The sequence below is a fragment of the Cervus canadensis genome, chromosome 16 (genome assembly GCF_019320065.1).
Source record: "Cervus canadensis isolate Bull #8, Minnesota chromosome 16, ASM1932006v1, whole genome shotgun sequence".
NCBI lineage: Eukaryota > Metazoa > Chordata > Mammalia > Artiodactyla > Cervidae > Cervus > Cervus canadensis.
This window is the reverse complement of record NC_057401.1, coordinates 60017749-60030229: the sequence shown is the minus strand read 5'-3', so window position 1 is coordinate 60030229 and position 12481 is coordinate 60017749. Positions and strand designations below refer to the sequence as shown.

Here is a 12481-nt window from a genome sequence, read left to right as displayed (position 1 = left end):
TTCTCCAGGCAAGAATCCTGGAGTGAGTTGCCATTCCCTTCTCCAGGAGATCTTCCCGAACTGGGCTCAGACCTTGTGTCTCGCATTGCAGACACATTCTTTACCACCTGAGTCGAGTTCGGCGTTTACCTGGACCTAAAGTTCTGGGTTCTTGGGGCGGGGCAGGCTACGGCCTGCAAACTGTCCAGGTCAGATGCTAAGCCTGGGCAGAGAAGGGGCAATCAGGAGCCCCACACGACAGGTTTCAGGACCAGGGGAGTAACTGGGGCACTCAGCCCAGGGCCAAGTGCTCTGCAAGCCCAGGACCGCCAGTGCGGACGGGACCATGTGCTGCCTTATCGCAGCGTGTGCCGGGGCTGAGTCCACGCGGGGAGCCGAGCCCGCCCGGGAAAGGCACACTCCACCCAGGGGGCTGGGGAATCAGCCTGAGGGGCCCCAGGCCCTGCCCCCAGGCCACTGCCCCTTCCAGGCAGGAAAAGGGCCAGGCCTCACTTCGTCCACTCGCCGTGGCGGCTACCAGCCTACATGCCCTGTAGCACAGAGGCACGCTGCGGGCACCTCTCCAAGTGTGCCTGTCCCGCACATGCCTGCCCACACGAGTGTGCAGAAGATGGCAGCACAATTCAAAACAGGGAGGAACGCGGTCATCACACTTGCCTGGGGCCACGGGACTAGTGTCACTGTGGAATTTCCTCTGGCTTTAAGAGTTTAGTAACCCAAACAGTGCAATTTCTTAAGCAAAGCTGTAACACTGATGGAAGAGAAGAGAAGCTGACATTCACTTGGCTGGTGGAGTGTGAGAGCTTTACAGGTTTTTCTCTCCTCTAATCCTTAAAGGAGCCCTATGTGGTTGACTACATGATTATCCTACTTTATAGATGGGCTCACTAGCGTGTAAAAGGCTTAAGGAGCTCACAAGGTCACGTGTCTTAAAGGGCCAGGACTCGATCTCTGGCAGTCTGGCCAAACCCCTTGCTGCATCTTCCAGCCTCAGTGTGATGGGCCCCTGCCGGCCTGGTCTTTCTATCCAATGTGATAGGTACACGTGGCAATTGTAACCTCTTGTTTGATTTTTGCTTGAGAAGGAAGGAGATTTATAACAGTTTCTAACTTCAGAACCCGTCACACACTGGAGGGCACTTTCTTACACTCTGTCTCACGGGGAGCGGAGTACAAGGCTGGAAGTAATGAAATCTGATTTCTAAGCCACACTTTCAGGCACGCTCCCTCTTTCACGCACAGCAGCAGGAGTACGAGAAGCATAAAGAGGCCCTGGGGACGCCACCATGGAGGGGAGGAGGCCGGCTGACCCTGCCTCATCATTTCCGTCTGTGCCCTCGAGTGTTTATAAATCAAAAAGTGGTCGAGGTCTTGCATTCATCCTCCAACAAAGCAATGCTCGGTGCCTAGGCTGTGTGGACTCTGAACACACAGCAGCTGATAACACACAGAAAACATCACCAACCGACCACCACCCCAGACCGCTCCATCACCGTCACCGAGTCACAACCACAGAGACACGTAGCGGCAAGTGCACACGTCAGGTGTCATCGAGCCGTGAAGACAAAACATCTGGGCGTGGAGGCTGAGGGTGGCTTTGGGGTGGCAGGGACCGTGGCCTGGCCTGCTTCCTGAGCGCCTCCTAGAGCTGATCATTGGTGAGCAGAGCAAAGCCCGCCAGAGGTACAGAGAAGCTACAAAAGCCCTTCCTCAGACCCAAGGGACGTTCAATGCATCTCTTACAAAATTGAAACCAGTGCAACAGAAGAAATCAAAACCAAAGAAAAAAACATCCTGTCATCGGTCAACACGAGAGTGTGTTGGAATCATGAGATGTGAGGACGCATCATACAAATTCTTTCCTCTGCGGGACACTTTTCCACATCCATGCAGAGATCAGACTGGGAGCCTACAGAAAAAATAATAATCCTTTCAGTCCCACTACAGTCATTCACCTCTATTCCTGCATTTTCAAGAGAACCATACCCAATGTGTCTGCGTGTTCACCAAGATTAAGTCAGATGGAGAGTAAGGCAGGCTGCTGGTCAGCTCTCAGACGAAGGAACTCAGGCAGGCTGCTGGTCAGCATTCTTACCACCCAAGGGCTTCTCAGGCTGCAGGCACTCCCGCTTCATGCAGACAGACACAGGTGAATGGATGAAACATTACCTGCCAGGTGCTTACGGGACGGGCCTGCTGCTGCTGCTAAGTCACTTCAGTCGTGTCCGACTCTGTGTGACCCCATAGACGGCAGCCCACCTGGCTCCCCCGTCCCTGGGATTCTCCAGGCAAGAACACTGGAGTGGGTTGCCATTTCCTTCTCGAATGCATCAAAGTGAAAAGTGAAAGTGAAGTCGCTCAGTCGTATCTGACTCTTTGCGACCCCATGGACTGCAGCCTACCAGGCTCCTCCATCCATGGGATTTTCCAGGCAAGAGTACTGGAGTGGGGTGCCATTGCCTTCTCCAATGGGATGGGCCAGTGATGCCCAAATCCTAGACTATTAAAATGGAAATAGCAAGGCTCAGCTACCTTCCACATTCTCTTAATTGAACTCATGTCCTTAGGGACACTCAGGCGTCAGAGAGCAGACGGCACACACCAGCACCCACATCCCGGGGTGAAGAGCATCACGGCAGGTCCTGACAGATGGGAGGTAGTTGCTTATGGATATGTGTGCTCAGTCGCTTCAGTCGCGTCCAGCTCTCTGTGGCGCCAAGGAGCGTAGCCCAGCAGGCTCCTCTGTCCATGGGATTTCTCCAGCAAGAATCCTGGAGTGGGTTGCTGTTTCCTCCTCCAGAGGGATCTTCCCGACCCAGGGATCGAACCCTCGCCTCCTGTGTCTCGGGCACTGCCAGGCAGATTCTTTACCACTGAGCCCCCTGGGAAGCCCTGGATATGAGGATAGGAAAACACTCCTGACTCGGGATCTCTGGTCGAGTCAGAGCATTTGAGTTGATCTGAGTTTTTCATAGGGATTCAGCCTGAGAACATTCTGCTTTATCCCACATGAAAATGCTCAGGAATCTAAAAGTCCAGCCACACACCAAGGGATGCTGAATTATTTTTTTTTTCCTTGGGATGCTGAATTCTGGAGGTCAAATATGCTTGTGTGTGGTAGGGATGCTCGAGGTTCTAACATAAAATTAATTTTCCATATAAACAAAATAGATGTCAAGGTGAATTTAAATGTTTCTTTTGTTTTCAAGCATCTAAATATCCAGGGAAAATAAAAATATAGACAGCCATATGCCCAATGGTATTTAGGGTTTATGGGTTCTATTTCTACACTAGGTTTTAGATAATTACGTTTTCAGATGAGTTTCACGTGGCATGAGGTCTCATCAGTCACCTGGCTGAATGTTTACAGAGACTCAGGTCTCATTTTTCCGACCGAGGGCACAGCTGTAAAGCAATTTCTCAACTGTACTTACAATCTCTCAACCATTTGTCAGAAAGAAAAATCTGCAAGTCCACAGGAATGTTAGAATCAAGCTGGCCAACCTTCTAAAATGATCCATATTAATAGATAAGAGAGAAGCAGAGTTAAAATTCAAAGAATAAATTTAAAAAGACAGAATAATCCTTTAACTGGGAAAAACCCAAAGCTGAACCCTGGCCATGGAAGGTGGTGAGTTTAATGAGAAAAGTGATGACGCTCTATCTTAATCTTTTTACAGAAACCAGCTCTGGCCAGCTCTTTGGAATCATTTTAGAATCTTCATACTTTGCCAAAGTATCTGGAAGAAGAGTATTCAGTCTTAAAGACGGTGATTATATCAAAGAATCCATAAGTTTTCAGTCATTCTAATGACAGAATGATTTCCAGCTGTTCCCAAAAGTCTTAGCCTTCTTTCACAAAGGCAAGGAAGCCAATCCTGTAAGCAAAACTACCCAGGAAACTGGAAGATATTCCACAAACAAAGCATGTGCTCTCACGAGAAGCATGCATCAAGTCTAGGGCAAGCGCTAGATACCGTATGGACATGTGGTGTCTGTGTGCAGAAGAACCTTGAAGGCGGAAGAGGGTTGGTAACTCCAGGAAAGCAGAGTAGGTGAACTCCTGGGAGCTGACCTCAGAGTCTAAGCTATTCTCGTGTGTGCCTGAGTGGCAGCTTTCCCGGCATGATCACACCAGGCTTATGGCACCCGAATGGGCACCTGAGCTTGGAGGATGGTGATGACTGCCATTTATGGATGGCCTGTGACATCCTTGTGTCTGTTCTGATTGACAAGAAACTGGCCCAACATCTGAGTTCCCTGATAGCACTGGCCGGTCCAACATGACAGCAGGACACGCCGCTCATCTTGTTGTTGGCGGGCATTCCCTGTCTTTAAGGTTCCAAGTTTGGCTAACTGAGACGTGGGCAGCAGGACTTGAAATCCACACAAGTGCGCACGCACACGCACGCACACACACCCACCCATGGCAGTAGGATGGAGGGAGGCGGTCATGACCGCCTGACCACCATGGGCGTGTGTGAGGGACTAGACCTTGGACAGGTCCCAGTGCCCCAGAGGAGGGGGCTTTGCAGGACTGGGAGACTCTGAGAAAGGGAAGAATTCCTGCTCCTTGGGATGAGCTGGGCTTCTTCATCTTACCCTGCACCTTTGAGGGTGCTCCAAGAGATGGATGGGGTGGACATCACACACGGCCCCTGAGGACACAGGTCCTTGTCCAGGGATGAATGTTGTGTTCCTCTCCTCTGCTTTTTTGGTGGGTAAGAGCACTAAACGGAGGATGCGCTTTGCAACTTCTCAGGGTCTCGGGTAAAGACACAGAAGTGGTTTCATCAATTTGGCTCAAAGGTGACCCAACACAGGGAGGAAAAAGCCAGAATCATTTCAGCTGATCTCTGGGACCTAGAAGGACAAGCTCAAGCCTTTAAAGTTTAAAAAAGTAAAAAGGATGTTTACTTTAAGACTCAAAGCATGTAAGGATGTTCTAAATGCATGGATGGGGAAGATCTAATTTGAAGTAGTTCCTGTGAAAAAAATGATTTTTAGCCAGTTAGAGGAAGAATACGAACGGTTGATATTCAAAAGCTGTCCCAGGTCTCTACCTCTGACTACTACAGAAGCTCAAAATGCAGCAAACCCAGCACTCTCTGTGCCAGGCTCCTGGGACTCTGAGCTCTCATGCACCCCTGCACATGACAGCTTGTAGTCTTGCAGGTTACACATGTGGATATGCAGACTGCATGTTTTTGGGGACAGGGCCAGTCCACATGATTCCTCTTTACAGACTCAGAACTCGGTGTGGTGTTTTACACATTTAAGGAAGAACAAAAATGCCCCATACCATAGAGGTTCAGTTCAGTTCAGTCATTCAGTCGTGTCTGACTCTTTGTGACCCCGTGGACTGCAGCACGCCAGGCTTCCCTGTCCACCGCCAACTCCTGGAGCTTGCTCAAACTCCTGTCCATAGAGTCATCCGACTATTTCATCCTCTCTTGTCCCCTTCTCCTCCTGCCTTCAATCTTTCCCAGCATCAGGGTCTTTTCCAATGAGTCAGTTCTTTGCATCAGGTACCTTATAGAGGTACCATGTTTCAATTAGCCATATTGCTAGTAAGTCACTCAATACTTTTTAAGTAAAGTAACAACTACATTATGGGGCTTCCCTGGTGACTCAGATGTAAAGAATCTGCCTGCCAGTGCAGGAGACATCAGTTCGATCCCTGCTCTGGGAAGATCCCCTGGAGAAAGAAATGGCAACCCACTCCAGGATTTTTGCCTGGGAAATCCCCATGGACAAAAGAGCCCAGTGGGCTATAGTCCATGGGGTCACACAAGAGTTGGACATGACTTAGCAACTGAACAAGAAAAATCACACTGGTGCTTCATCATCCAGTTCAGAGACAGAGAAGAGCAAGCAAAGGTCTCTACTTTTTCCCCACTTGATGTAAAAAAGTTTGAGGTTCAGACTGATACTCAAAAACATTTGCTGACTGGACAGTGAATGGATAAATGAATGAATGGTTTCATATCAGCAAAACAAAGGCAAGGTTCCCAATACATAATTTTATTCTATTTTCTAAACCTCATAACTAAAATTAAATTTTAAGCCCTAGAAATATCTGCAGATGATGATGAGAACATTGCTGGAAAAGTGTGAGAGAGCTTGATTTACAAGTCAGTCTTAGGATTTGTCTGAGGAACGCTAACTGTAAATCAGAGGAGTTATTCCCATTTGAAAAAATGATCATCCCCAGATACTGCATGATACATATCAGAGAGATTAAATGTAACTATAAGCCGAGCTACAGTCCATGGGGTCACAAAGAGTCAGACACGACTCAGTGACTGAACTGATAAGCCAAATGTGAATAAGCCTTTTCATGTGAAAGTAAAGCAGTGGTTTGAAATTCATTACTGTTTTGAAATACAACTGAGCCAACGGAATCACCGAGGTTGATTTTTAAAAACCCAGCATAACGTAACTGTGAGGAATAGCTGATGCCCTTACACTGTAAACAAGAGTGTGGTGAAGCCATTCCCGTGTCTGAAAGTCCCTGTCTTAGAGTCACACATAATCGGCTAACCTGCATCCTCCCCTCAAACACTCTCGGCTTAGTATCACCCCCTCATCGGTGCCCCAGTGAGAGTCCGGCCAAGGCACTACTAAGCAGGATTACTGAAATAAAATCCCATGGTTATGTCACAAAAGTGAGTGGAAAGGAAAAAAAAATGAGCAGAGGACGCTGTCAGAAAAGATGGGAGGCACGGCCTGCCTTGTGCCTGCCAGGAAATCTCGCTTTCTAAAGAGAAATGGCCCATGAGAACAGGTCAGGGATGGGACCGTCCTTTCTTTACAGAGGCCAGGTGATGTTTCCAGAATGAAACCAGGGCTGGGGGCTTTCCCGGGGGTCTCCTCCCTGTTTACTCGTTCACTGGCTGTTTCCCCAGCTTGTAGACGTTAAAGTCACAGGAAGAAAACTCAGTGAAGCATGCTTCAGGAGTTTCCAATCTAGGTTAAGAAGAGGCCGAGGCAAGTGGGAATCTTCAAAACGTAAAATACGATGCCGATAAAACAAAACCTAGACCTGAACCTGATCTGGCTGCCTCCAGGTGGGGTCCTTCTGTTTTTAAGACCTGCTGAGGAAGGAAATCAGTCCTGAAGATTCATTGGAAGGACTGATGCTAAAGCTGAAACTCCAATACTTTGGCCACCTGCTGCGAAGAACTGACTCATTGGAAAAGACACTGATGCTGGGAAAGATTGAAGGCAGGAGGAGAAGGGGACGACAGAGGACGAGATGGTTGGATGGCATCACCGACTCACTGGATATGAGTTTGGGTAAACTCCGGGAGTTGGTGATGGACAGGGAGGCCTGACCTGCCGCAGTCCATGGGGTCGCAAAGAGGCGGACACAACTGAAGTGACTGAACTGAATTAACTGAGGGTTTCCACAAGACCAGGCAAATGACAGGACATGGCAGGTGCCCAGTTAACTACAATGTGTGTTTCTTATTTTTATCTTGTTTGTACAGAAAACAGGATAATCCTGGGGGATGCAAGAGAGGAAAGAGTGGGAGAAGGGAAGGTGAAGTTGTGTCCTCTCCTTTTAGGAAAATATGGGAGGGTCCACTTCAAGGCAATAGGATTTCATCAGTGACATTTCCTTACACCCACCTACTTATGCTCTATTAATCTGTGGCAAAATAGGCAAGAGAAAAAATGATTTCTTCAATAAGTGGTTCTGGGAAAACTGGACAGCTACAGTTTTCCAAGGTAAGAGAATGAAATTAGAACATTCTCTAACACGTATACAAACATAAAGTCAAAATGGACTAAAGACCTAAATGTAAGACCAGATACTACAAAACTCCTAGAATAAAACATAGGCAGGACAACCTTTGACATAAATTGCATCAATATTTTCTGGATCTGTTTCCTAGAGTAATGCAAATAAAAATAAAAATTAACAAATTGGACCTAATTAAACTTAAAAGCTTCTGCAGCAAAGCAAACCCTAACTAAAACAAAATGACAGCCTATAGTATGGGAGAAAATATCTGGAAACAAAGCAGCCAATAAGGGATTAATTTCCAAAATGTACAAACAGCTCATACAGCATAGTGTCAAAGAAACAAACAACCCAATCAAAAGGTGGGGAGAAGATCTAAACAGACACTTTTCCAGAGAAGATATACAGATGACCCGAAAGTACATGAAAAGATGCTCAATACTGCTAGTTACTAGAGAAATGCAAATCAAAACTACAATGAGGTATTACCTCATACTGGTCAAAATGGCCATCATCAGAAAGTCTACAAAAAATAATGCTGGAGAGGGTGTGGGAATATAAATTGGTGCAGCTACTATGGAGAACAGTATGGAGGTTCCTTAAAAAAACTAAAAGTAGAGTTACACAAGATCCCACTCCTGGGCATACCCAGATATAACTAATTCAAGAAGATACATGCACCCCATTGTCCATAGCAGCACTGTTTACAACAGTCAAGACACCGAGGCGACCTAAGGTCAATGGATAAAGATGCGGTATCTTGACACAATGGAATATTACTCAGCCATAAAAAGAATGAAATAATGGCATTTGCAGCTACAGGGATGAATCTAGGGGTGATATACTAAGTCAGTCAGAAAGCGAAAGACCAATACCATATGGTATCAGTTACATGTGGCATCTAAAATAAACATTACAAATGAACTTATTTACAAAACAGAAAGAGACTCACAGACATAGAAAACAAACTTGCCGCTACCAGGGAGGGAAGTGGAGGAGAGAAAAGTTAGGAGTTTGGGGTTAACAGACACACACACTATACATAAGATAGATAATCAACAGGTAAAGTCAATATAGCACAGCATATGCAATTATAAATACATGCACATTATTCAGATGCATACATGTTATTCATATATAATATAAAACACTGAATCACTTCACTGTCCACCTGAAACCAACACAAAATCGCAAATTAACTACACTTCAATTAAAAAAAAATTTAAGATGCTCTTGATTAGGCCCTGAGTCTTGGGAGCTGCACGGCCTCGACATTTCCACCGGAAAACTGTATAAAAGAGCCGCATCCTACACAGGTGATGATAAAGGATGGGGTTCCACATCCCTCCCAGCTGTTGAATTGAGAAGCCTTGATTTCCCATGAATTCTCCATCGAAGTTAAAAATAAACACCCACTCACTGACTCGATAACACAATTCTTTAGGCAAATCATTAGGGGATGGGTTTTGGGTTGATTTCCTCTAGAAACCTCAATGTGAGAATTATTCCTTAGGTGTACTTTGGCGATATGCACGTGTGCTGAGCATCTGCTGGAGTGTTTCAGGCTACTGAGACGGGCCACGTGGTCGGAGCTGAGGAAACCCAGCGTCCTCTGCATGCCTGGCTCTCCCAGGGAAGACACGGAGAGAAACGCTAATGAAACACACTCAGGGACCTGCCGTCCTTACAGATGCTGCCACGTGACTCGCTGCACTGTTTTTGCCACATGAAAATCTACAAGGACACATCTGAAAATTGTCCTTACACAAATAGAAGGCTTTGTGGTTTATTATTTTAATCAAACACTGTTAGATAATCCTAAGTAGGAACAGATAAAATCAAATGCATCCAATAGGGAGCAGAGAGTCGCAGGGGATGGCTGTAAGATCAGAAGAGAAAGGGAAGGGGAATAAATGGGATTAGAGAGTAATAACCAAACCATACATGGGATGCCCATGAGTACGGCCTGTTTTGCTTTATTTCCCGAATGGAGTAAAATGACAGCTGGTGTGGGTCCCTCAGCAGAGTAGGACACCCCACATTTTCTCTGGTTGCCTTTAGGGTCATTTGCTGCTAGCCTGCATTACAGAAAGGGATTCTATTTTACCTTAGAAAGCTCCTAAACATCAGAATTTAAATAGGATTTGAACACTATTTTTAATGAGAAGAATAAATACATATTGAGTACATGGTGTTAACTTTTCAGACTGTTATTTTTTAATTGTTCAATTTTCCTGTGTTTCCTTCCACTCATTGATTTAAAGCAATTATTAAGACGACATGAGTTCACCTTTTCCCTTATTAATTCATTATATTCTTACTTTATAAAATTCTCATTTGTGTCCTATTATACTTAAATATATGGGCTTCCCTTGTAGCTCAGCTGGTAAAGAATCTGCTGGCAATGCAGGAGACCCCAGTTCAATTCCTGGGTCAGGAAGATCTGCTGGAGAAGGGATAGGCTACCCACTCCAGCATTCTTGGACTTCCCTGGTGGCTCAGATGGTAAAGAATCCCCCTGCAATGTGGGAGATCTGGGTTTGATCCCTGGGTTGGGAAGATTCCCTGGAAGAGGGCATGGCAACCCACTGCAATATTCTTGCCTGGAAAAGTCCACGGACAGGGGAACCTAGTGGGCTACAATCCACGGGGCCATAAAGAGCTGGACATGACCGCACACAGCACATACTTAAATTTACAGTACTGTCTAGATTAACCTCTTAATTATTAAAACCTGGAATGTACAAAGCTGAAAGCCATTTGTCCATATGGAAACATGTCTGTTTTTCAACATCAGGTAGAACTTATATTTTGTTTCTAAAATTTGTAAGTATTTATTCTCCACCCTTTCCTAGATAGCACAAAGTGGCTCTAGCTAAAAATATCTCTCCAGTGAACTAGCTTCTTCAACTTAGTCAGGGATGAAAATTCTTAAGGTATTAAGATGACAAACTCATCTACTGTCAAATGAAATTCCTCTTTTTGACATGTTGTTTCTTGTCATTTTTACTGAATCTTTCATGCAATTCTTATAATTTCTTAGTGAATTTAAGCATATGACTTTATAGCAAATTTCTTTCCAATAAAATGTTTGAACAAGACCATTTGACAAAGGGCTTCCCTCCTAGCTCAGTAAGTAAAGAATCTGCCTGCAATGGAGGAGATCCAAGCTCAATCTCTGGGTTAGGAAGATCCCCTGGGGATGGAAATGGCAACCCACGCTGGTATTCTTTCCTAGAGAATCCCATGCTCAGGGAAGCCTGACAGCCTACCGTCCATGGGGTCACAAGAGTTGGACATAACTTAGCGATGACACCACCACCATTTAATAAAAAAATCCTCACTCCGTATCACTCATTTCCACAAAGGTTTCTATTTCTCATCATCAACAAGAAATATATAATAATTTGAATGGCTTTCGTCTGGATGATCTCAAATAACAAAATTACCTTTTAAAACATCTTATACTAGACAAAAAGCAGAATCTAATTCACTAAACTTTAAAGGCACACGTGGACACAGCTGAATTAGAAAAGGGAGCCCAAGTTCTCAAGGGACACCTGGGACCACTGCTCAGACACTCTGCCTCTGGAAGAGTTAAGGAGCCCTTGGCTCCTCATCAGCACAAGATGAGGGCCAGTATAGCATGATGAGGGCCAGGGCATGTGATGGGGACCAGCGTGTGGGATGGGAACCAGGGTGTGTGACGGGGACCAGGACTAGGGCATGTGATGTGGACCAGGGTGTGTGATGGGGACCAGGGCATGTGATGGGGACCAGGACCAGGGCATGTGATGAGGACCAGGGCGTGTGATACGGATCAGGACCAGGGCATGTGATGGGGACCAGGGCATGCGACGGGGACCAGGGTGTATGACAGGGACCAGGGCATGTGATGGGAACCCAGGTGTGTGATGGGGACCAGGGCGTGTGATGGGGACCAGGGTGTGTGATGAGGACCAGGGCGTGTGATGAGGACCAGGGCTAGGTGTTGAAGACCATAGCAGTGTGTCATGGCCCGAAGATGCCTGGCACCTCTGTGCCCATCACCAGGTCAACGGTGGGATGTGACTTACCTCCTCCACAGGAGACAGAGCACTCGGAGCGAATGGTCGCCCACGTGTAGCTGGGCTGGGCTCCAAGCTTCTTCTCAACCCCCAACCTTGGCGTGGAGTATTCCCAGGCAATGCCTGGGTTCCTTCCCTGAAACAGAAGCTACAAAACAAAAAAGGGAAAGAGAAAATGAGTGATAGCAGGACCAATATAGAGTAGGTAACTTGGGATTCCCTGGTGACTCAGTTGGTAAAGAATCTGACTGCAATGTGGGAGACCTGGGTTCGATCCCTGGGCTGGGAAGACCCCCTGGAGGAGGGCATGGCAACCCACTCCAGTATTCTTGCTTGGAGAACCCCCATGGACAGAGGAGCCTGGTGGGCTGCTGTCCATGGGGTCACAGAGAGTCAGACATGACTGAGGGACTAAGCACAGCACAGAACCAACATATAGAAGGTAACGTTTTTTAAGCTCCTGAAACATTAGTTATGTCAATAAAAAGATGATTGTAATATTAAACTAGACTCAAATACATTTATAATACATCTATATCTATAAAAATATACAGACATTTGATTCTTTTGCTGTATGCAGTATTCCCTGCATAGTCTTTGCCACCTAACAAAGGCATCTGATTGTTTCCCTGGGTGTTTCTTGGAGAGCAAGCCCCAGCCATCC

General features: G+C 46.2%; 1 protein-coding gene across 2 annotated transcripts in view; it reads right to left on the bottom strand.

Moving 5' to 3' along the window:
• The window catches only part of ADAMTS16 (ADAM metallopeptidase with thrombospondin type 1 motif 16), a 184581-nt gene that overhangs the window by 60241 nt on the left and 111859 nt on the right, over positions 1–12481 (bottom strand). For both annotated transcript variants that reach the window (XM_043488833.1, XM_043488834.1), the window contains exon 17: positions 11827–11965. In XM_043488833.1, the coding sequence (XP_043344768.1) occupies positions 11827–11965 (139 nt within the window). The remainder of the gene's footprint in view (positions 1–11826; positions 11966–12481) is intronic.